The following is a 25,263-nucleotide window of genomic DNA, read 5'->3' as shown; positions in this document are numbered from 1 at the left end:
CTAAAGGCCCTCTGAAACCGGGACTAGTACCTTGTTTTCTACTAGTGGGACGAGTCTGGCCCATTGACAGTGATCAACCTTTCGTCGTCATCGGAGGAGGAGTTCACCTCCGATCAAGAGGGGACCCTGGCGTATTGGAACACAGTCGACACCGACTATGTGTCGGACGACTAGAGTAGTAGTGATCTTTTATGTTTGATCAAAGTAGAATGGTGAAGTTTGTGTTTAAGGTTTAAATCTATACAATGTTTAGATGTTTGTTTGAATTGATTTATGCAATATGCTTTCAACAACAATAATTTGTTTTTAGGGCATCTACTAAAGTTGGCAGTCTTTGGTATTGTTTAAAAACAGTTTTGTGTGTTGCAAAATTTACTTGAGCCATCTTTTGGTGCCCTATTGGAGATGCTCCAAAGGAATAAGTGTAGAAAAGAAGAACACGAAGTAGGATGAATGTACAATTGTATTTGATCTTTGGAACATGCATTTATACTATAAGCATTATATATGTCCAGAGAGCACGGTTTCATAAGTCATGCAAGCGACGGAATTGCGCGGGATATTCAGCTATACACCATGTTCAGTAGCGGGAAAATGCATTGTATTCGAAGAAGGCAGCCCTTGAAAACGGTCTAATTCAAACATGATACATACTACGCATGCAATTCTGGCACGTGAATCGAAATTGATATTTCGTGCACGTACACATTCGCTTGCGTGTTTCTTTCCGCATTAGTATATAGTAACAGATGGCGCCTTCTTAACCCTAAGGTTAAAGGTTGCCAAACTTGTTGTGTTTCTTTCCGCATATAACATAGTGGGGCCTCCTTACAGTTAAAGGTTACCAAACTAGCTTTGTTTCTAACTTCCTATATAAGGGGAGCAATGTCGACGGGGAAATGCACCAGACACTCTCCTTACGGTTTCACCGGTCCCTCCCCTCTCCAATCACCATTCTCCACCTGCGAAGCAATCCTACTTACGTGCTCATGGCCTCCGCTGGCGCTGATGAGTCGAGCAACGTCATGACAAGCGGCGGCTCCACCTACCGCCACAACGACCGCACGGGCTCTGAGTCCGGCGGGGCGGGCAGCCGTCCGTCGCCCCAGCACAAGCGTGTACGCGGCCCCGGCGATCTCCTCTTCGGACACGTCCCGTTCGTCGCCGCCGGCTCTGCAGGTCCGTCCTCTCCTCAACACCATCACCAACGCTGCACTAGGCAGCACTACGATCCGGCAACGACATGGAAGCCCCAGCCTGTTGTTGAGAGCCCGGTTTTCAAGAACACAACGATAGTAAATATGATGAGGCACATGAACTACGAGGTCGGGTCCGGCTCTGGCCTCGGCAAGCACGGCCAGGGCATCACATCTCCTGTGAAGGTGGTGAAGCGGCCAGAGAGCGCTGGTTTCGGTACGGTCGGCGCCGAGGGAGAAGGATCATACGACAACGGACTTCCCAACAAGGTCCCGGAAACCTTGCCGACCAAATGGGGAGCTGACCAGTGCGCGGACGAAATCTCTCAAGCGGTCTACAACGACTGGGAGATGGGCGACGCCGACGGATCGCGGCAGCAAGGCCGGGAGTTCTGCGAGAAAATCCTCGCTGAAGTGCGGGAGCTGCAAGATGATGCCCTGGACGACGGCGAGCATATGGTGGTGGACGCGGCGGAGGTGATCATCACGGTCGTGACGCTGGTGCACGAGAAAAGTGCATCGGGAGAGCTGACGGCGGGCGACCTCATCTTGGAGTTTTCAAGGCTGAGGAAGAAGTTCCCGGAGGAGTACCAGACGTACTGCCTCGCGAACATGGCGGGCGTGCTCGTGGCGCCGCTCATTCGCCCGGTGCTCCAAAGGTGGCAGCCTCTATGGGACCCGGCCATGTGGCTAGACGTGTTCGTCTTCCTGAAGAATTCACTGGACGACGGGTCGGCCATGTCGCCGTACGCGGAGCTCGTCTACGACACGGTGGTTCCGGCTATCCAGGCATCGGAGTTCAAGGCCACGGACTCCGAGCGGATGCGCCGCTTCCTGGCGCAGTGGAAGGACACGCTGCCTCCTTCCGCCGTGCAGCGCATCCTCGTAGAGCTCGTCATGCCGGAGCTGACCTCCGAAGTGGAGTCATGGGACCCGCGGGATGCCTGGCAGGCCGACTGCTGTCACCTCCTGCTTCGCCCGTGGATGCCGCTCGCCGGTCCACTGCTGGAGAGCCTGTGCGTCACCGTGAGAAGCAAGCTCGAGAAGGTGCTGCGGGAATGGGACGACGACAGCCACGCCTTGCTCTCCAAGTCCAACCTTAACCTGGTGGCGCCCTGGAAGAGGAAGACCATGTTCAGCCCGGCGAGCTGGGAGGAGTTCGTCGACGGGATCGGCGTCGTGCGGCACCTGGAACAGCGCCTGCGGAGCCTCCGGATCACGCCGCCGAAGCAGAATGACGACGCGTTCTGTGAGGTGATCATGAAGTGGGCGCCGCTCGCGCGGGCGGAGGACATGGTGCGGCTCATGGAGGCCGAGTTTTTCGGCAGGTGGGGCTGCTGGCCGCGAAACCCGCCACCCCAGAGAAGCCGTCGAGTGGTGCAACGGGTGGGGACGCGCCTCACGCCGGAGCTGCGTGAGGATGAACGCGTGCATTGCCCGCCTCGAGGCTGGCCATAGACATGGTCAAACCGTGCGGCGCAGGGGCTGGAGATTTAGCGGCCATGATGAAGTTGTGCTGGGCGCTTTCTGAACTTCGGATTCTTCTTTTTGTGGGAACTTCGGAATTTCTTTTTATGATTACAACATATAGTAGTGTAATTTGTGTGTGTGGGCATTATGTTATTTGAGAAAAAAATAGAGACATGAATGATCCAGACATCTTATTTACTTCAAAAGTCTGCCACTATGTATGCGTGTTGTGGTCAAATCTCAAATGCAAAACACATATTTTCTCTATCAAACTGCCAGTATCAAGTTTGAGTACAGATTTTTCTTATGCAAAGTTTTCTTCATTATAAGGCATGTATAGCTCAAAATCTCAGACCTTGCATACCACATTTCAGAAGAAAATGTAAGGCACCAAACAATGCAATGAACTCCTTCCAGAGCAAGTCTTATAGACAAAAAATAAGCAGAAAGCAAAAGAGATCGACGCAAGAAACCAGAGCGAGTCTTGTGATCCAACTCTAAGTAACCACTTCCACATCAACGAAAATGCATAGGAGCTCTAGGGTGCTACACCCCCCTATATTCAAAAATAATTTAGTAATTCAAAAAATTCAAAAATCCCGGAGCTTTTTATGGAATCAAACCTGACCAGGTATTGCACTCGTATAAAAAGATTTAAATAGGAAATGACTTTTATTGTATCCGGGGTCAAAGATTTCCCAAAAAATGCTAGAAACAAGTAGTATTCGTGCTATATTGTCGTCATAAATTTGTTTTTTTTTGCCCTGAAGACAACGAGAATTATTCCATGGCCAAACATTTTATATGAGTACAATACCTAGTCATATTTGGTTCAAAAATATATCCAAGATTTTTTTTGGCTTTTTTGAATTATTAAATTATTTTTTAATATAGGGGGTGGAGCACCCGAGTGCTCCTAATCCGCTTCCATCAACGAAAATGCATCTAGATACATCACTGCTATACACAATCCTCAACATATTGTACTCCCTCCGTCCGGAATTACTTGTCATTGAAATGGATGAAAATAGATGTATCTAAACTAAATACATCTAGATACATCCATATCTATGTTCAAGTATTTCCGGGCCGAAGGGAGTATAATATTATTACATGCAAATGTGCTGGGGGCTGGAGATTTAGGGCGCGTGAGAAGGCAGCTCATTGACTGGCCATGATAAAAGTTTGTCTGGGCGTGGGAAATTCTGCAAAACTATACTTCTGAACTTCGAATTCTTTTTATGATTATTATACATGTGTGTGGTATATATTATTTCTTGAGAAAAAACAGGAGACATATCTGCCACTTCTAAACTACCAAATTCTTTTTATATGATTATACATATAGTATATTATTTTTTTGTTGGGGTGTATGGGGAAAAAAAAGTGTGGTCAAATGCAAAACACATAAGTTCTCTCTGTTAAACTGCAATCTCAAGTTTGAGTACAGATTATTCCTATGCAAAGTTTTCTTCATTACAACTTACAAGGCATGTACTGCTTAAATATGAGAGTTTGCATACACATTTCAGAAGAAAATATACGGCACCAAGCAATAAAATTCCTTCCAGAGCGAGACTCATCGACATGAAATAGCAGAAAACGACATCCACATGAGCTGAATTCAGTTGATATCATTTACCATGGGATATTATTAACCATGTCGCAAATACCACCACAAGGGTTGCAAAACATTTTTGCCAATATGATCCTGACTCTAAAGTAACACCGGTGTCATTCCACATTCATATCCACATCCAGATCACTGATATACCATCACTAAAAATTATTAATATTACATTATTCTCAAAAAATTACATTACTATTTACATTTTGTTGCTTGCTTTATCCAATGTATCCAGCTTCATAATCATTACTCTATGCAAACAAGATCAGTCTCATGCTCATGACCTATTTGGATCGAAACCAGTCCGCTGATTTTCTCTAAAACAGATAAACAAGTTGGAGCATTCTTCATTACATGTATTAAGTAGAAAGAAACACTAGTCATTGCCAAATACTCCCTCTGTCTATTTATACAAGGCCACTTGCAACAGGGCATTGTTTTCTCTGAAGTACATTGCTGGATGTCTGGTAAACACTAAACCTGTGGAATTTGTCTGAAATAATAGCAGCTGCAGGAGATGATTACCACCACAGAAACCCTCCATTTTAATAATTTGGAGGGCTGGGAAACTTGCTGAGTTAAGCAGATGTTCACAAATTATTTTTTGCTCATGGATTTCCAGTGCCTGAATCTTTTGAAAGACCTGCGGCTTGCTAGCATGTCAGAATGGCAAGATGCTGAAGTGAAGGGGAATTTGTGGCTTCAGTTTCCTCTCCCATTGTTCCCAAACACACCATGTTTGTGAACTTCAGTATCTCCAACATAAGAAAGACTCTGTTATGCTGGATCCACGGCCACTGTAGCCAGTATCACCATATCTGTAAAAGAAACATTGATCTCACATTTTCTGCCTGCGAGTGATGGATCAAAAGATGTTCAAGACAAAGCAATTGACGAAGAAAGTCGGTTCATTACAATTCTCACAAGCATTCAACAGTAAAAAGGAAGCTAAGTATGTAACGATTCCCATGCAATAAGGAAAACCGAGGGCAGAAAGACCAATGATAACTAGTTACTCGTGGTCACTATGATGTTTAAGAATATCTAACATAGCATAGATGCCTCAACAGTCATCAGCATATATGAGTATTTGTCTTTGATCTTATGAGCTTGATTTTCTTTTATCTTTGATCTGGATGCTATCTTCTATAAGTATATGCACTCAAGCAATATTCTCAATTCATGAGATGCGTAGGTCACATCTAACCCTCTAAGCTTGACCAAGTCAACAGTTCTGCAACTACCTGAATCACTACCAACCTTGAGCATGCACATTCTTTGGGGATTTGATAATTCCCCAATTCCACATGGCATGCAGAAGTTCAAACTATCCAGGTATAGTTAAAGATGCAATATATCAGCGAGGAACTTCACCCTGTGAGCTGATTCGCTAAAACAGTTGGGACATCTGACCTTCATCATATGCAACTTGACTTAGCTCTGGCAGTGGCAGACACTTGATTTTGGTGTTCTCAGGAGTCAAGATGAGGTACATAAGATGTATCTGTTCACCAATAGAGTGTGGCAGGCCCTATGTGTTTCTATTACTCTAACCGGGAGTACCCAAAGACACAAATGACTTGAACAGATTACCGGGCAAGTTTATGCGCTACTATCATTTTCTTCAACCTTTCTATTAAGTAAAATAAATTTGTCATCATGTTGTAAACAACCAACAAGGTCCACAGGCAAGAGAGATTTGATTCTTTAATATTGGTTTTGGGATGCACGAAGTACAGGTTCACTGTAATGAGCCTCCTTTGGAGCTAATGATACGTATCAAAGATCTTCATCTACCTTGCACAGCATTGTAATTTCCTCTAGTCTAGCATACTCCTTGGTTGACACATATTCCACAAGCGATCATGCATGGCATAGTTGTCGTAGGAAGAAGTGCTAGGGTACCCTCTGAAGATTCTTAAAACAGCGTAAACCCTTAAAACAGGAATATCATTAGAGAATGTCCTCATTACCAAACATTAAAACATCATAACACCCACAAAGAGCATGATTAGCATTGATTGTCATTACCAAACATTAGACAAATTAAACAGTAGAAACATATAAATTGAAGAAAATATGGTTAGACGGTGCTGTCATAACCTAACATGAAGACAGGAAAGCATGAATTAGTAAAGCTACATAGGGAGATGCGTATGGCTAAGATAAGTAAATGTTGAGGCCATTCAGTTATAACCATATGGTGTGAACCTATGTAGCAGCAATAAAAATGCCAACTAATTCATTGGGTTGAAGAATGGATAGAACCAACATATGGAATATTATCAAAATGTGTCAATTTCAGTGGTGCTCATAATTACTACTCCCTCCGTCCCAAAATTCTTGTCTTAGATTTGTCTAGATACGGATGTACCTAATACTAAAACGTGACTTGATACATCCGTATTTAGACAAATCTAAGACAAGAATTTTGGGACGGAGGGAGTATCAGTGAGGACACAATATTAAATTCAAGGTCGGCCGCCTCGCGTTTTAGAACTATCTTGTATGTTTTTGTGGCACACCTCATGAACGCAAGGCGACCGGCCTTGTTCATGAGGTGCGCCTTCCAAGTAAAATAAATTTATCATCGTGTTTTAGAACTATCTTGTATGTTTTTGTGGCACACCTCATGAACGCAAGGCGACCGGCCTTGTTCATGAGGTGCGCCTTCCAAGTAAAATAAATTTATCATCGTGTTTTAGAACTATCTTGTATGTTTTTGTGGCACACCTCATGAACGCAAGGCGACCGGCCTTGTTCATGAGGTGCGCCTTCCAAGTAAAATAAATTTATCATCGTGTTTTAGAACTATCTTGTATGTTTTTGTGGCACACCTCATGAACGCAAGGCGACCGGCCTTGTTCATGAGGTGCGCCTTCCAAGTAAAATAAATTTATCATCGTGTTTTAGAACTATCTTGTATGTTTTTGTGGCACACCTCATGAACGCAAGGCGACCGGCCTTGTTCATGAGGTGCGCCTTCCAAGTAAAATAAATTTATCATCGTGTTTTAGAACTATCTTGTATGTTTTTGTGGCACACCTCATGAACGCAAGGCGACCGGCCTTGTTCATGAGGTGCGCCTTCCAAGTAAAATAAATTTATCATCGTGTTTTAGAACTATCTTGTATGTTTTTGTGGCACACCTCATGAACGCAAGGCGACCGGCCTTGTTCATGAGGTGCGCCTTCCAAGTAAAATAAATTTATCATCGTGTTTTAGAACTATCTTGTATGTTTTTGTGGCACACCTCATGAACGCAAGGCGACCGGCCTTGTTCATGAGGTGCGCCTTCCAAGTAAAATAAATTTATCATCGTGTTTTAGAACTATCTTGTATGTTTTTGTGTCTACTGTAGATCGCATAATGTGTACTGCCCATGTGCCCGAACATGAATCAGAAACATGGCATGCTTCCAAAACTGCAGAACCTCTTATCAACTAGAAGACCTTATATTCAAAATCAATGAAAATTAATGGCCCACCATTAGAATAGTATATCTTGATGATTTTTATGTAGAAACAGTATTCTGAGTAATAGTCAATTTAAACCAACTATCATCAGATGCTGGTCAAAGCTTCTCATGTGTGTGCCATCTATTTCAATATTCTGTTTGGTTGGTTTCTTGGCAGAAATGTTTAGCATCCCCATGGGATAGGTTCAATCAATATACACATAGTTCAGCTTAATCAATATATCAATAATGATTTATCCTCAGGAAGATATCCAGTGCCCAGTGGAAACCACCCTCTCCATGAAAACTCCGCTGTTTATAAGTAATAACCTCATCATAGATGCACATTTTAGAAGTTTTTAGTACTTGTACACATGATTTTGAGAGTTTTCATGAGAAGGTGGTTTTCACCAGATATTTATAAAGCTTTTATCCATAGGATGATTGGGATAAGCCCTTGCAGAAATAAATAGTAACCTAACAATACCTTTCCGCAAGATGGCCACCTCTGAAAACTCTTGACAACGCCATCAGAGTAGATGAAAGCAATATCTTCAGCACCATCTTGTGCCTTGTAGTCTTACGCACACCATCTGGCCCAACTATGCAGTTAGTTCATCTCAGGTCCTCCAGCGAGCTACAAGACGTCAAACTGTGGCAGGCCCAGACCCACATCTCATTTCAGGCTCGGAGCTGGCGTTCCTCTGATCCTATCATTGTATAAGTTCTGAACTAGAGTCATAGTCTTGCCCGCACGATGACATGTACAACGGAATCGGCACTGTAGCCGCTGGCTTCTTCAGAGCATAGCAAGATATAATCACCTGCCTGCTTGGCTCTTGTCTCTCCCCCTTCCATGAAGCCGTCATTTCGTCAAACAGCTGGTCTGCGCCAACGGGCTGACCACCTGACGCCTCTTCCCGTTGCTACTTCAGAGTGACAGAGCCGCAGCCCGCAGCAACGCTCAATGCCTTGCAAGCTCGCCGTCGAGGCGATGGGGGGAAGGAGGGGAGCAGCGAGCTGACCATGCGCTTCGACTTGCCGGCGCCGGTGACTGCGAGCTGACCATGCGCGAGCGGTGTGCCTGGCAAGTGGCAAGTGGCAACGGCTTGAGGACGATTTGTTTTGGGTGTAATTACCGGACTGACCCTGTCTCTGCCCGTGTGCCGTGGTACACCAGCCAAGGGAAAAAGATACTCCCACAGAAGACAAGCGTATTTCGGTTTCCTCGATTGCCCCCAATCCGTGGCTGCGCGTCCGCCGGTGGCCGGGGGTTCTAATCCGAGCGATTCCCAATCCCAACCGCCGCTGGAAGACCCCGCAGCTCCACGACAGCGCGGGCAGACATGGCGCCCGTACTACCTGCGCCGGCGGCGGCGGCGGCTCCTCCCACCTTCTGCCGCGTCTCTCTCCCGGCCCGCAGCGCCTTCCCCTCCTCCCCCGCCAAAAGCCTTCGCAGGTTTGCGGCCAGGAGCAGCGGCGGCGGCGGCCGTCCCGAGCCCAAAGCAGGTACATCCACCTCCTCCTGATGCGCCCGCCGTCCTTTGGATAGTTCGAGAGGGGCATTTCGGGCTGGGTCGCTTACTCCATCCCCCGTTGTTCTGCTGCTCATGTGCCAGGTGATGACGAGAGCAAGGCCGTCCTTGACGCCTTCTTCCTCGGGAAGGCCTTGGCGGAGGCGCTGACGGAGAGGGCCGAGTCGGTGGTGGGCGAGGTATTCAGCGTCGTCGGGCAGTGGCAGGCGGAGCAGCAGAAGCAGGTCCAGGAATTCCAGGTACTGCACAGCCGCGGCCCTTGCTTTGCTCCCCATGGTTAGTATACTAGTGTTTAGCTTTACCTTCAACCTGGCTACTGGACAACCAGATATGTTCCTAGGCCAGCTGATGGCAGATAGGCCTGTGAATTCTCAGTGCCAACTTAGTAAGTTCTTGTACATTCAGATGTCACACAACTAAAAACTAAATGATGTTATTCTTCTACATCCAGAAGTGCACACGCTTTAGCTTTTTGAGGTCACATAATCTAACTGCTTTCCATGATTAATCATCATTGTTGATCGATTCATAGTTTATAGCTACAATTTATTGTGGACATACTTTTAATTTTCTTCTCTTAACCTCAAAGAACTGCACTCACTTCTAAATTGCATTTTGGGGGATAATTGTAACTACAGGAGGAAGTAGTTCAGAGAGCCCAAAAGGCTAAGGAAAGAGCTGCTGAGGAGGTCGTTGATGATAAGGGACCAAAGACTCTAAAGGGACCTTCAACAACAATCGTGACGCCTGCACCTATGTCTCCTCCTTCTCCTAATATTCCCACACAGGCAGAACAGTTATAAGCGGCGATGAAGAGTTAGTGCTGCATGTAGACTCACTTTTGTGCTCCAAGAAAGTGATGAAATTCTCCTATGAGATATGTATTGATCAAGTTGTCCTTTCTTTGATAGTGAATATCCAGAATATCAACTAGAAAAATCTATGGTACAGGTTCCGAGATGGGTGGAATAAAAATCTGTTAGTTTGCTACAGATTCTGAAAATAATAATTTTATTGCCTGTATGATGTCGTTCTATATAATAATATGTTCTCAGGAAACAGCTTCAAAGAACCGTTACAACCAGAAACAATAGTTATCTTAATTTACATTTTTCTTTCTTGAGAAAACTTCACAAAGGACATGTGAAAGGGTGACTGTAGCAGTAGAACTCCAAACTTGGACTCCTACTCCCTTTTACTGGTGGCCTTTTGCATCTGGTTCTTGGTGTCTTTATTCTGTCAAATAAACTGCTATTCAGTTCCCAGAGAAATTATGTGTGCACTGTGGCTAACTGAATATTCTCTTCGAGAGAAGTACTAGCTGGATTATGTATGCAACACATTTGTGACATGTGCTTTCCGTGATTTCAAGAATTTGTGTTGTGTCATAATGCTTTAGTCCATTATGAATAGTTAAATACGTACATAGAATGCAGGTCTTCAAGGGAAGAGCAGAACTGCAGACTATCGCAGATTATGTTGGGCGTTCTTGCCTAAAATGCAATGTATTCCAACTGATGCACTGAACTTGCCAAAATCATTGTGAAGATAGACAACAGGTAATTATGCAACTAAAGTATTCTTATTATTTTTTTTACGTACTATCATTAAATTGTAACTATTTTTCTTATACTCCTTCCGTTCCTAAATATAAGTCTTTTTAGAGATTCCAATATGGACTACATACGGAGGGATCTCTAAAAAGACTTATACTCCCTCCGTTCCAAATTACTCGTCGTGGTTTTAGTTCAAAATTTGAACTAAAACCACGACGAGTAATTTGGAACTGAGGGAGTACATTGCATACCTGCAGAACCGCGGATGAGAATGATGTTGCAACTTCTAGTTTGCTTTGTTGATTCTTTTTTAGATGCTTATGTGATGAATTGTTGGAGTTAGAGCATAGGTATACAGCGTTGTTAGGAATTTGCAAAGTAAATTTTTATATGAATTTTCTCTAGAGTAGAACACACCATTGGTCGTGCAGTTTAGTCACACAAGTTGCAGAATATTTTAAACTGGTTAAATACTTCTGATAATAAAATGTTGCAGTTTAGGGTGCTTTATGCCAAACTCTGTTAGATACTCTCTATCTGATTGGGCAAAGGCTGCGCTATGCATGGTTTATTTATAAACATAAATATCTCTACATTCTTACGATAACAACCTTAATATTGATCATTTGTTCACACGCATAAAGATGTCTTGCAACTCACGACCTTGCATAGTATTCAGGCACGGGAAATAAGGTACGCCTTTACATGATATTCCTGACACATATGGATGGTACAAGCATAACCAACCAATCCCCCCCTTGAGCAACTGTGAACTGGCTCAGTGGCTAGGGGAGGTTTTAACACCCAATACGTTGTGGGTTCGAATCCTAACTTGCTCATTTGTTTCGCAACTTCTTAGTATCCAGGATTACAAATCGTGAGCTGAATATGTGAAATGTCATTCATATATTTAGATGATATTGACGCGCGGGCAGAACCATCAGTGGCTCAGGAAGTATAGTACTGCTGCAGCTGGGATCCATTTTGAAACTCTCTCGACACAAGTGAACCTTTGAGGAACTCCCTGAACCATTCAGCTGATAATTTCGGCGTCCTCTTCTGCGTCTTAAAGTCGACATGGTAGAGCCCGAATCTGTCCTTGTATCCCGAAGTCCACTCGAAGTCGTCAAGGATAGACCACACAAAGTAACCACGTACGTCAGCTCCTTTCCTTCAAACATTTCAACAAGGTTGGTTGGTATTCAGAGACTGATGCAATAGTAGCCATAATCATAATTTGTAGATAACATAAGAGCATATCATCAGCTAACATTTCAACAAGGTTGGTTGGTATTCAGAGACTGATGCAATAGTAGCCATAATCATAATTTGTAGATAACATAAGAGCATATCATCAGCTAACATTTCAACAAGGTTGGTTGGTATTCAGAGACTGATGCAATAGTAGCCATAATCATAATTTGTAGATAACATAAGAGCATATCATCAGCTAACATTTCAACAAGGTTGGTTGGTATTCAGAGACTGATGCAATAGTAGCCATAATCATAATTTGTAGATAACATAAGAGCATATCATCAGCTAAGGTCTACCATATGGTAGGGTCAGCCCTGCATTGTATCGAATTCCCTTTTGCGTTCTCAAGAAATGGTTAAACGGCCACAGAACATGCCGGGAACCCATATAATATTCTAGTGCAAACAGTTGGAAACCAGATCTATGCATGAAGCGTCCACAGCATATGTTACCTTATTGCCGAGACTAAATAAGTGAGGTAGCCACTGATGTAATCAATTCTTTCTGTGTCACCGGTAAAATCCTTAGCAGTCATGCTGCTATTGCTTGCTTGAGCATAACCTGAAAATGTGAATTAGCCTCTACATATTGTTACACACATTATTCTCTGTAACAGAACAATAATAGACAGACTAGTGATGCTCTTTTTTTTAAAAGGAAAACCGTAGGGGAGGCCCGACAGTCCATGATATGTACAAGCAGGTGTGGAGTTAACAAAAACCAGCATAAGACCGACAAGGGATGGTCACAAATGATGGGCTCTTAGCCTCTAAGAGAAACACATAGCTTACTTTGGTGTGACTACTATATGATTCAAAATCTCTGAGTTTTTTTAGAACACACATCTATTGCACGTCACGTTGTATTAGAGAAAAAGAACACCAAGAGGCAAGAGGTACAGCTGTCAAACAACCTAACCCAGATATGACACAAGAATTATACCATAAGAAACATAATCGTTGGTTGACTGTTATTCATGCATATAAGCCACAAGCAGGCCAGTCTCTACTAACACTAGCTCTGATATCATTAGATGTAATTCTGGAAGGCCAGACGAAAAAATGATTTGTTTCCGAATGAGATAAAATGCTCCGATTGTTTATGAACATGTAGACATGTGCCAAATAGGCAGTGTCCTACTCAGACGACACTCGTCAAAAGTGTATAACAAGTTCAAATACTAATTATTTAAGCTTCAGAATATAGAAAAGACAGAGAGTCACACCGTTTTCTGTAATATATGTTGGGGTGTTGTTGTATCTTTGTTTGTAATACATGACCGCCTTTTCCATCCCATGTGGAACATCATAGAAGAATGGTGCTCCTGTCTGCATGAGTGAGACAGCAATCACTATTTGTTATTGTTCTTTTATTAATGACTTAACATGAATCAGTATTTAGCAATCTCATGTTTACCTCTTTACCGATAGGCACCCCATCTCGTTCTACTAAACTTAACACTCGCGCATCCCCATCCATAGGATCCATTTCACATGGTGAAAAGATGCAGTCCTTCGCATACCATGTCGAATAATGATTTAGTCCAATAAAATCCAGTTTGGTTGCATGTAGTTTCTTCTTCTGCTTTAATGTGAACTCAGGTAGGGTTGGACCCAAGATTTTGCGCATCTCTGCAGGATAATCACCAAGAATTATAGGGTCCAGAAACCTATCAAAAACAAACAAAACAGGTAAAGTAAGAAGGTAGTAATTGAAGATCATATTTATTTTGTTCCAAGAAATAATTGAAAAATAAATCTTTCAAAGTTCTGTTACAGAAAAGAGAGTCAGTTTCTCTGCCTCCGTGTAGTGAAACAAAAAATCATGGTGTTGCTGTGAATTATATCAGCCTGTTGGCCTGTTTGTTTGTATTAGACACATTTATTATCTTGTTTAAGAACACACTTGTTCTGAATTTATGAGGAAACAAAATGCTAATTATCCTGCAGCTATCATCTTATTGGATAGTATAGTATAGTACCTATTCACAAAAAAGAAGAAGGATGGTATAGTACCATGGAACATTGAAAGATATAGCCCGTTCAACTGCTAGTTGGTCGATTGTGGTATTTCGCAATGGTTCATACCATCTTGCGCTGACAGCAATTCCAATATATCCACCTTGTCTCTCCTATTAAGTGGCATAGATATTAAACCATACTAAAAATCCTCAGTTGATGGTGTTATATTATTAACTTCTATGGGAAAAAACACACGAGGTGATGGTGTACTCGTATCCAAGAAGGATCTAATTTGTACCTGATAGTTATTTCTGTAAATGCTCACAACGTTTGCGTGTGAAAGTATCATATTGTGACCTGCTATGTATGGCTCTATTGAAGAATTTCCAAAGGCACAATTCCCAAACGGCTCCGAACAATGACCAGGAGGGAACCATCCATTCAAATAAGAAAATTTTGCCAATAAGTTAGGCTGATTCATTGTAAGCCAGAATTTCACTCGATCGCCAAACAACTTGAAGCATATGTTTGCAAAGTAACCAAAGTCCTTCCTGAAAAGCACTTGGAAGTATGATAATTTAAGTTTTTCTTTTTTAATTCAGAGAAGTAAAACAAACTGAGGGGCACAGACATAGACATACTGGATTTCTGGACTCAACCATCCACCATATCGCTCTTCAAGCTCATGTGGAATGTCGTAATGAAATATTGTAACAAATGGTTGTATGCCTGGTTATGCATGCCATTAACAAATGCATATTAGAACCTTAAAAAAATTCTCCCGATGCCTGGAATTTTCTGTTAAATACCTTTGTGCAGAAGAGCATTGATGATGGCATTGTAGAATGCTACACCATCTGGATTTACATGTCCAAATCGGCCTCCTGCAGCAACAAACAATTTCTGGGACAGTCTATATATAACTTTAACAAATAGCATAATCCCTAAGAAAAGCAAATTACATTGAAGTCAAACTCACTTGGTAGAATTCGTGCCCATGCTATGGAGAATCTATATGAGTTCACTCCCAAGGAATGCATCAACTCGATGTCTTCCTGAAGTAGGGAAAAAAGTTATTCGTTAGTCTGCACAAGATGAATTGGAATAGAGATGCATCGAACAGTATCAACAGTATGCTTTAGCAGAAAACATACCATGTAACGATGGTAGTGATCAGCAGCAATATCACCATTGCTTCCATCCTCAATTGTGCCTGAACCACGGGATAAGCAAGAAAGGAAGAAAGACAGGTAAGAAGACATATAAAGAAATCAAGTTATTACAAGATAAAAGTGAACTATGTCTAGATTGAAACTGTGCAGTAATATGAATTCTGAATCTTCACCTTGCTTGTGGGTGTAGACATCCCAATTACTTAGGCCTTTCTTACCCTCCAAATATCCACCTTCAATCTGATGTTTGGAAACAACATGCTATCAGCAAACACTTGAGGTTGCCTAAAAGAGGCCGGTGTATTATGTAACTAGATAGCTCACATTACGAATTATAAATAAAAATTTAAAATGCACCAAAAGTCCAAAAGAGTGTACAAATTTCCCAGGCCTTTCCCAGCAATCAGAACAGAAGATTTTTCGTTTCTCACATCAAAAAATTGGTATCCCTTGACAATTGAGGGCGTTATTCATATCAGATTTGTTGATGTTCACCAGAGAGCCTGATAATGCGAACATTAGGTGTGCATTCCCGCTAAAAAGTTTTTTGCAGGGAAGTGATCATTCTCGCTAATTTTACAACCACTTCCAACAATCCATCAATGGACGACCTTGCACCGCATTTTCACGGGGAAGACGATAATCTTCTGGCTCTCGGAAACTTGGAAATCTAGATAAACTATGCTCCAAATTTTGAAGAAATAAAGTAAATCACTCAACTTGAAGGCCTCCGCTTTAGCAGATGCTTGCTCCCTCCTCCAATGCGCCTACCTCGTCGGTAGAGCAGGGCAGCCTCCTCCTCATCCTAGCGGTGATGGCTTTTCCTATTCCGCGCATAGGGTGTTGCTGGTCAAGCAAACGCGCACTCCGGTGTTGATGGCTTTTCATAATTTGTAAACATTTTTAAAAATCCGGGAACACTTCTCAAATTCATAATTTTTAAAAAAATTAATGTTTTTTTAAATCCATAAACTATCCTTGATTTTTTTAAATGGTGAATGTTTTTGAAATTCAGAAAAAATTCCAAAAACATGAATAATCTTCTAAATTTTAGAATCTGTGAATATTTTCCGAATTAGTGAACATTTTTAGAGGGGAAAATCAGGCATGGCAAACGGTTTGCTACACTAATGGCTAAGAAAACAGGAAATAAACTATTGTTAGGAAAGATAATGGGTCGAGCAATTAATGGGCGACCCATGGTGGGAGCGCCAAGGTGCACATTTGCTCCCTAGTAATGCCCTATGCACGGACTATGTGCTTCATCATAATGGTATCATGGCCCGCGCTGTCGTCCGCCATGACCGGAGCTCCGCCTCCACAAGCTCCTAGTGGCGCCCACGCCCCCTGCGCGCCCCTGGCCGAGCCACAGCCGCAGCGCCCAGCGCCCGTCTGCATCCGCCTGCTGCTGCTTTGGCCAACGCTGCCTAGCGCCGCTGCAGCGTCTCCGGCTAACTGCTGCTCTTAAAACTGCTCTGCCGATGCTTGCATTTGCTCTCTGTAGCCTGCTGCTTGCTAGCGCTACCGCCGCCGCTGCTAGTCAAGGCCGAAGCCCCGACAGCGCCCCCAACCCCACTCCTCGTGCCGCTGCGCCTCGCCGCGGCCCCGGTTTGCCGCGCCCGGGGCCAACGCCCGCGCTCCCCCTTCTCCTGGGGCTCTACTCGCCGCGGCGCCCGACGGATGCCCGCACCCGGTAGCCCGCCCCAATTGGCCTCTGGGCCAATGACAGTGGGGCCCAGCCCCTTAAAAATAGAAACAAAAATGTAAATAAAAAAGTATATAATTAATTAATTAGTGAATTAATTAACTTTATTAAAACTAGTTAATTAACATAATCACTTAGGTTAGTTAACAGGACAGGCAGGACTCACATATCGGTTTGACCAGTCAACGGTCAACGTTGACATCTGACGTCATGATGATGCAATAATAATTTTTTGAATTAGATTAAATCAATTAATAAAATAATATAACATAATCAGTAATTCGGATGAAAATACTTTATATATGAAAGTTGCTCAGAACGACGAGACGAATCCGAATACGTAGTCCCTTTGCCAGCCACACGTCCCTGGCATAGTGAACATGCAACTTTCCCCCTCCGGTCCGTTTGTCCGAAAATGTGAAACATCGGGAATACTTTCCTGGATGTTTCCCTCTTTCGCCGGTAGCACCTAGTACTGCGTTAGGTCACCCCTAGCACCGCGTATTGCCATGTTATGTTTTGTGATACTTTGATTGCTCTGTTATTTATTGTGTTCCCCCTCCGTTACTTCTTTCCGGTAGACCCCGAGACCGCGGTTGAACCAGTGATCGACTATTTCACCTTCGAGGGTTCATTTCTGTCTGCAGAGCAACCAGGGAAGCCCCCCCTGATCACCAGATATCGCCTATTCCTTTCCTCTACTGCTTGCATTAGAGTAGTGTAGCATGTTACTGTTTTCGGTTAATCCTATTCTGTTGCATAGCCTGTCATTGTTGCTACAGTTGTTGATACCTTACCTGCAATCCTAAATGCTTAGTATAGGATGCTAGTTTATCATCAGTGGCCCTACATTCTTGTCTGTCTGCCATGCTATACTATCGGGCTATGATCACTAGGGAGGTGATCATGGGTATATACTATATATCTTATACATGATACATGTGGTGACTAAAGACGGGTCGGCTCGTAGAGTACCCGCGAGTGATTCACGGTTGGGGGCTGAAAGGACCTTTGTCTGACGGCCCTCTGGGTGAATCTTTGTGGCGGAGCGACATGGCAGGTTGAGACCACCTAGGTGAGAGGTGGGCTTGGCCCTGGTCGGCGTCCGCGGATACTTTAAATAACAGTCTTAACGAGATCTTGGTATTTGATCTGAGTCTGGTCACTGGCCTATACGCACTAACCAACTACGCGGGAACAACTATAGGCACTCGACATCGTGGTATCAGCCGAAGCCTTTTTGACGTCGCCGACTGAGCGGCACGCGCCGGGTTGGACTGGAACGCTTGCTCTTGTATTAGGGAGGCTAGGTCTGCTTCCGGCCGCGCTCGCAACGTGCAGGTGTGCAATGGGCGATGGGGCCCAGACCCCTGCGCGCATAGGATTTAGACCGGCGTGCTGAACTCTCGGTTGTGCCTAGGTAGGGCTGCGGCGTGTTGATCTTCCGAGGCCGTACATAACCCAGAAAAGTTTGCCCGGCCAGAGGGATCGAACGTGTTGGGTAATGTGGTGCACCCCTGCAGGAAAGTTTATCTATTCGAATAGCCGTGTCCGTCGGTAAAAGAACGACCTGGAGTTGTACCCTGACCTTATGACAGCTAGAACCGGATACTTAATAAAACACACCCTTTCAAGTGCCAGATACAACCCGGTGATCGCTCTCTAACAGGGCGACGAATAGAGGATCGCTGGGTAGGGTTATGCTATGCGATGATACTTGGTTAACTTACCATCTACTCTCTTCTACTGCTTCAAGATGGAGGTTGGCGGAAGCGTAGTTTTCGATAGGACTAGCTATCCCCCTCTTATTCTGGCATTCTGCAGTTCAGTCCACAGATACTATCCATTTCATTGATGCCAATGCATATGTAGTATAGATCCTTGCTTGCGAGTACTTTGAATGAGTACACACGGTTGCTTTGCTCCCTCTTTTCCCCATTTCCTTTCCTCTCGGTTTGTCGTAACTAGATGCTGGAGCCCAGGAGCCAGACGCCACCGTCGACGACGACTCCTACTACACCGGAGGTGCCTACTACTACGTGCAAGCCGCCGCCGACGACCAGGAGTAGTTTAGGAGGATCTTAGGCAGGAGGCCTGCGCCTCTTTCGATCTGTATCCCAGTTGATGCTAGCCATCTTATGGCAACTTGTTTAACTTATGTATGTACTCAGATATTGTTGCTTCCGCTGACTCGTCTATGACCGAGCACTTGTATTCGAGCCCTCGAGGCCCCTGGCTTGTATGACTTATTTATTTTTAGAGTTATATTGTGATATCTTTCCGTGAGTCCCTAACCTTGATCGTACACGTTTTGCGTGTATGATTAGTGTACGATTGAATCGGGAGCCCTCGAGGCCGCTGGCTTGTATGACTTATTTATTTTTAGAGTTATATTGTGATATCTTCCCGTGAGTCCCTAATCTTGATCGTACACGTTTGCATGTATGATTAGTGTACGATTGAATCGGGAGCGTCACAAGTAAACAACCCAGATCATGAGTTAAGGGGTACTTCTTCTAAAGGTCACTTTCACCTTTTCAGACGTTGACAAATGGCGTACTACATGTGCGCAATTTGTTGTAATTTGAGAGTTTTTTTTATAAACTCATTTAAAATGTTTAATATTTTGAACATACGTCCAAATTCCGAACCATTTTCACGGTTAGATTTATCGCGTCGATCTTCGACGCTAGATCCCATGTTAATAGGTTTCAATGAACTTTTTTTTTCACAAAAAAATCGGATGAAATATAACCAGAGCGGCAAGAATGTTTTTTCCTTCATTTTTTCCCTTTCTGAAAAGCACAACTATGCTTCTCGCGGAAGCAAATTCATGCTTCTCGTGAAAATACATATTTTCCCTTTCTGTGAGGCACAACTATGCTTCTCATGGAAGCAAATCTGTGCCTACACGAGGAACAAATCTGTGATTCTAATGAAAACAAAAAAAACGCATTTTCTTCCTTTATGAGAGATACAGCTTCTTGCGAAAAAAATATGTGTGTCCACGAGAAGCGTATTTGTGCTTCTCATGAACGCAAAAAAACATGCTTTTTACCTTTTGCGAGAGGTACAACTATACTTTTCGAGGAAGCAAATTTGTGCTTCTCTTGAAAGCAAAAAAGCAAGTTTTTTCCATTTTCCAAGAGGCACAGTTGTGCTTTCTCGCGAAAGCAAATCTATAGTTCAACGAGAAACAAATATGTGTTTCTTGTGAAAGAAAAATATTTTTTTAAAAGCATAACTGTGCTTCTTGTGGAATCAAATGTATGCCTCCATGAGAAGCAAACATATGATTCTCGTGGAAGCAAAAATAAACCGTGTAATTTTTTCTGGAAATGTTAACTGGCGTACGTCAACCAAGAGCCAGGTTCTAGTGAACCCTCTTTCTCCCGTTGGACTTTTGTTGCATGAATCTTGACACATGAGCGAAGACACGTCAAACTTTCTAAAGTGTCCACTGAGGCACAAAAGCCGAACTATGGCCTTTCCAAAACCTCACCATCAAACCAAACTAGTTATGTTCCCGAGTCTACATCGAGGGGACTTGGGATCGAATACTAGTCTCAGCCTTTCTCATATTAACATGACAGGTTTTATTTTGTTAAGAGGATGTTTTCTCAGTTAGTTACATGGTAGTTTTAGTAAAAAAAAAATAACATGGCAGTTTTTATTTTTACGAAGATGATTTTTCACTTAGGTACATGACAATTTAACTAAAAAATTAATATGACAGTTTTTATAATTTTTTGTACGTGGCATTTTTTATTGTAAGAGGATGGCATTTTTATTATTAATAACATGACGTTTTTATTGTAAGAGGATGTCATTTTTATTATTAATAACATGACATTCTTATTGTAAGAGGATGGCATTTTTATTATTGGACTATGGCAGTTTTGTTTATAAGAGGATGGCAGTTTTGTTTATAAGAGGATGGTATTTTTAGTTTTATAATAGGATGGCATTTTTTAAAGAGAACGATATTTTTTATTTTGATATGTGGCATTTCTATTATTTTTAAAAGGGCGGCATTTTTAATTTGAGGGGATTGCATTTTTTATTACTGCCAACTTTTCCTGATTTTTGTTCATGGCATTTTCTCATAAAAAACAATTTTAGTGGGCTTTGGGCCAATTGGAGGTCGCCATGGCCATCCAGCTGGCGAATGAGCGAAACATTCGCTCGAGGACCTCTCCCCTAGCGAATGGAAACGTTCGCTGGAGGATCCCTCTCAGCTGACGTCTCCCTAATATGGGGGTCCTCTTTTTGAATTGTTTTATTTAAAACCTAGGAAAAACAAAAATTCATTTTTTTTGAAAAAAACCCATCTAAAATCCGAAAACGCATACAGAAAAATAAAATAAAATTCTGAGGAAGAGCCTAGCACGCGACACGTGGCGGTGGCTGGACACATCACTTTGCGCTTCCGGCCCAATAAAATGACCCTTGCGGGGTCCCGCATGGTACCCCTTGCTATCCAAAACGGCGGGAGCTCCTAATTGCTGCTTTAAGCGCCACCGAGCGAAACCGGCACTCACGCCTTCACTAGCGTGGGCCGGCCCATTTATGCTCTCGTGCGAGCAGGAGCTGCTGCGTTTGATAAAAAACCAAACCTGACTCGTTTGCTCAGTCAACAATCGACCCTGTTGATAGCTGACAGTTGACTTTCAAGAAAAAAAATCACTAAAGTCGAAAAAAGTTCACGAATTAAAAAAATCATGAATATAAAAAAGTTCATGAGTTTGAAAAAAGTTTGCTGATTTCAAGAGAAAAGTTCACGGATTTTGAATAACTCAATGATTTTTAAGAAAGTTCACAGATTTGAAAAAATTTCATTGACCTTCAAAACAGGCTCACAATTTTGAAAAAAATGTTCATGAATTTGAAAAATATACACAATTTTGAAAAAAGTTCATCAACTTTGAAAAACAATTACCGACTTTCAAAGAAAGTTCAGCAATCTTGAAAAAAAAAGTTATCGATTTTGAGAAAAAAGTTCATCAATTCTAAAAAAAGATCACAAATTTTCAAAAAGTTCATCAATTTTGAAAAAATTTAATGAACTTTTTAAAAAATAATCACGAATTGAAGAAGAAAAAAGGGAAGAAAGGAAGAAAACAAAAGAAAGAACAGAAACAGGAAAAGGGGAGAAATTATCACAACAGGTGTTGTGTTCTAGCTGGTTAGTGCAGCTTATCTACGAACAAAAGATCATGAGTTCGAATCACCGTGGCGCGCATGCTTCTCACCGTTTGACAGAGAAAATAAAGTTAAACGGGTTAGCCCACACAAAAGGGGGAAGGGGGCTATGCGTTCGAAATCACTAATTAAGGAGTACTCATCGCAAAGATCACTCCCACCTTCTCAAGTTGTAACAAGTGACGCGCCGCATGTGTATCACTTTGTCGAGAGTTTTTCCTTTTTTTCATACATCCTTTTATTCAAAATATTTTATCTCTTAAACCGTGCGTCTAAATCTCGAACTGATTTCATTGTTGAGATTTCTAGCCATGCTTATAGGTTTTGACGATTTGTTTTTCACAAGAAAAAGGACAAAAAAACCTAACTGGGAGCACGATTTTTTTCTCTTTCTAAAAGAGGCACGGCCGTGCCTCCCGCGGAAGCAAAAAAAAAATAAACGTGTTTTTTTCGTTTTCGAAAGGCACGGCCATGCCTCTCGTGAAAGCACAACTGTGCCTGTCGCGAAAGCAAAACCATGCCTCTCGCAGAAGCAAAAAAAATGCGTTTTTTTTCGTTTTCAAAAGGCACGGCTGTGCCTCTCGCGAAGCAAAACTGTGCCTCTTGCAGAAGAAAAAAAGAAAATGTGTTTTCTTTTTCATTTCTGAGAGGCACGGTCGTGCCTCTCGTGAAAGCAAAACAGTGCCTCTCGTGAAAGCAAAACCGTGCCTCTCGTGGAAGAAAAAGAACGTGTTTTTTTTGTTTCTGAGAGGCACAATCGTGCCTCTCTCAAAAGCAAAACCGTGCTTCTCGTGGAAGAAAAAAGCACGCATTTCATGCAAAAAAAATTTAATTTTTCCCAGAAGCTAAGGTCCAGTGAAAGGCCAGAATATACAAAAAAACCAAAAAAACCATTTAAAAAGCCGATAACACGTGCGAAAATAAAATTAAAGAAAATGTTCAGAACACGACACGTGGCGGGTGGCTAAGAGCGCGCCAAGTAACGCTGATCGTTGTGGGACTCCCGAAGGATCGCTCGTCAACTAGTTGCTTGCGGAAACTATATGAAAAAGGGCGCGCGCCCTGCTTTTGGGCCTCAAGTATTTGCGAGATATAAACAAGTTTCAGGTACAAGTGGAATCAGACTGTGCTGCTGACGTTGCGGCTGTGAATACAGAAGAAAGAAACAAATCTAAGTGGTGGGCTACTTATGAAGAAGCAAAGACTATAATGCGGGATTTCAGTTCGTGCATGGTGAGTAAAATTGGAAGAGAGTGCAATGTGTCCGCACATGAGATAGCAGCTCATGCTAGAGCTCATGGAGATTTTTATATACTGCAGCATGTGCCACTGAATGTCCTACATGTAATTGAGAATGACTGTAGACTTGCTATGAATGAATGAATGAGAAAGCTCTCTTTCCCCTCAAAAAAAAAAAAGGGCGCGCGCCGTTTAGGACTCACCCAGTTTGGCTCGGGTTGGGTAGACAAATTGGAATGGGCTACATAGCTCAACTGGGGTTTGGTTGGGTACTCTGATGTTGGATGACAGGACCCAGCCCATAGACAGGGCCGGGCCAGCCATTCTTTTACGAGTGTTTTTTTTTTCTTTTTGAGTTGCATTCCTTTACAAGCTGATGTGCAGCTAGATACCCAAAAAATAAATGTGCAGCTAGATATTTCTTCATCAGCGAGTTGTTCTATAGGGAAGCTATAGACACTACGGAGTTTTTTTTTTTTAAATGTATGGGGTTGCCTCTATCGAAGACGATGCTAGATTTCTTGAGGACTTCCCCAAATGGGCAGTTAAAATTTTCTTGAGCAACGTAGTGTGTAACGATTGCAATTAAACGCCTACTGATTACTGAATGTTTGGAAAAGAAGAGGATGCATCAAGTCATCCAAGTAGCCCCAATCGAGAAAAGAGGAGGACGCAGCCACTCGGTGCACAATTCGGGTGGGGGTACCTGGTAGGCAGCGGTGGATGTCCCAAACAGGAAGCTCGTCGGAGGAGGGAACTGGCCGCGATGGATCGCCGAAGCACGTCGGAGGAGCAGGTGAGCAGACAAGAGCAGGAGAAGCCACAGGGCCGCCTCGCGCGCCATCCGTCCACGGCCGGCGCACCCCCTCCAATGTGAGCTGCCTCCGCTCTCAAACCCAGCAGGCAGCAAGTGTGTGGAGTCTATTTTGGGGCGAGGCGATTGTAACGTCTAGGGTGTAGACTCATGAGACGGAGGGACGATGCACATGTTACGCCCACAGACCGGCAAATGTTGCGCCTGTGCGCACAGTCAAACAATGACCCTTGTAGGCGGCATGGTAACGACAGGCAGGTAAGGTGTTGTGCTCGCCTAGACTGTGTGTTGATTAAGCTGCCGCAACGACGTGTTTTGTTTTCTTTATAAGGTATATATAAGGCGATTTTTTTTATCAACTAATCGAGATCAAGACGTTTTACTCCGAAATGGTCTGGACGTGTACGGATATTTTTCAAGTGTTCACACGAAAATCATTAATTAAGGAGCATTTTTTTGCAAAGGTCATTCCTATCCCTCAGATTGCGACATGCAGCGCATTGCGACATGTGCGTCTTTTTTTTCGTTTCCAAGAGGCACGATCGTGCCTCCCACGAAAGCAAATCCGTGTCTTCACGAAAAGTAAACCGTGTCTTTCGCAGAAGGAAAAAGAAAAGAAAACATGTTTTTCGGAAGCAAATCCATGTCTCTCGCGAAAGAAGAAAAAAAACGCGTTTTCCTCATTTTTGAGAGGTACGGTCGTGCCTCTCGCAGAAATCAATCTGTGGCTCTCACAGAAGGAAACAACAGAAAACGTATTTTTTTCATTTCCGAGCGGCACGGCCATGCTTCTCGCGGAAGCAAATTCGTACCTCTCGTGGAAGCAAATTCGCGTCTCTCACGGAAGCAAAAGAACGTGGTTTTTTTTGCGCAAATTTTTTTGTCCAAAAGCGAGGGAGGCGGCGAGGGTGGGGAAGCTCAAGCACAAGCAAGACCGCGTCGTCCGGCGATTGCAAGGCTTCATCGTCATCTCCGATTTCTCCTTCTCCGACGGGTCGGACGGCTCCGACATGGACCCACCTCCTGCCGCGGACTCCTACAGTTACGCCGGCGACCGGAAGGGCAAATGCCG

General features: G+C 43.2%; 2 protein-coding genes and 1 pseudogene across 3 annotated transcripts; 2 read left to right on the top strand and 1 right to left on the bottom strand.

Annotated features, from left to right (window-relative positions):
- Positions 1-989: 989 nt before the first annotated feature.
- On the top strand, positions 990-2,299 carry LOC125537510 (annotated as a pseudogene).
- A 6,648-nt stretch (positions 2,300-8,947) lies between these two features.
- LOC125539181 lies at positions 8,948-10,308 on the top strand. Its single transcript, XM_048702551.1, has 3 exons — positions 8,948-9,259; positions 9,370-9,524; positions 9,924-10,308. Exons 1-3 carry the CDS (start codon positions 9,097-9,099, stop codon positions 10,086-10,088), a joined length of 483 nt encoding a protein of 160 aa, XP_048558508.1. The 5' UTR covers positions 8,948-9,096; the 3' UTR covers positions 10,089-10,308.
- A 1,178-nt stretch (positions 10,309-11,486) lies between these two features.
- On the bottom strand, positions 11,487-24,379 carry LOC125539180 (probable inactive beta-glucosidase 14). 2 transcript variants are annotated; one of them, XM_048702549.1, is made up of 12 exons: positions 24,084-24,379; positions 15,405-15,471; positions 15,214-15,272; positions 15,039-15,114; positions 14,869-14,943; positions 14,701-14,788; positions 14,358-14,610; positions 14,114-14,229; positions 13,515-13,767; positions 13,324-13,426; positions 12,551-12,659; positions 11,487-12,012 (listed from the first exon to the last, which is right to left on the bottom strand). In XM_048702549.1, exons 1-12 carry the CDS (start codon positions 24,219-24,221, stop codon positions 11,790-11,792), a joined length of 1,560 nt encoding a protein of 519 aa, XP_048558506.1. In that variant the 5' UTR covers positions 24,222-24,379; the 3' UTR covers positions 11,487-11,789. The 2 variants fall into 2 exon arrangements, with proteins under 2 accessions (XP_048558506.1, XP_048558507.1); XM_048702550.1 differs by lacking the exons at positions 14,114-14,229; positions 14,358-14,610.
- Between the last annotated feature and the right edge of the window lie 884 nt (positions 24,380-25,263).

Source organism: Triticum urartu, chromosome 2, assembly GCF_003073215.2.
Source record: "Triticum urartu cultivar G1812 chromosome 2, Tu2.1, whole genome shotgun sequence".
NCBI lineage: Eukaryota > Viridiplantae > Streptophyta > Magnoliopsida > Poales > Poaceae > Triticum > Triticum urartu.
Note: the sequence above shows the minus strand (reverse complement) of the source record. Positions and strands in the feature narration are given on the sequence as shown.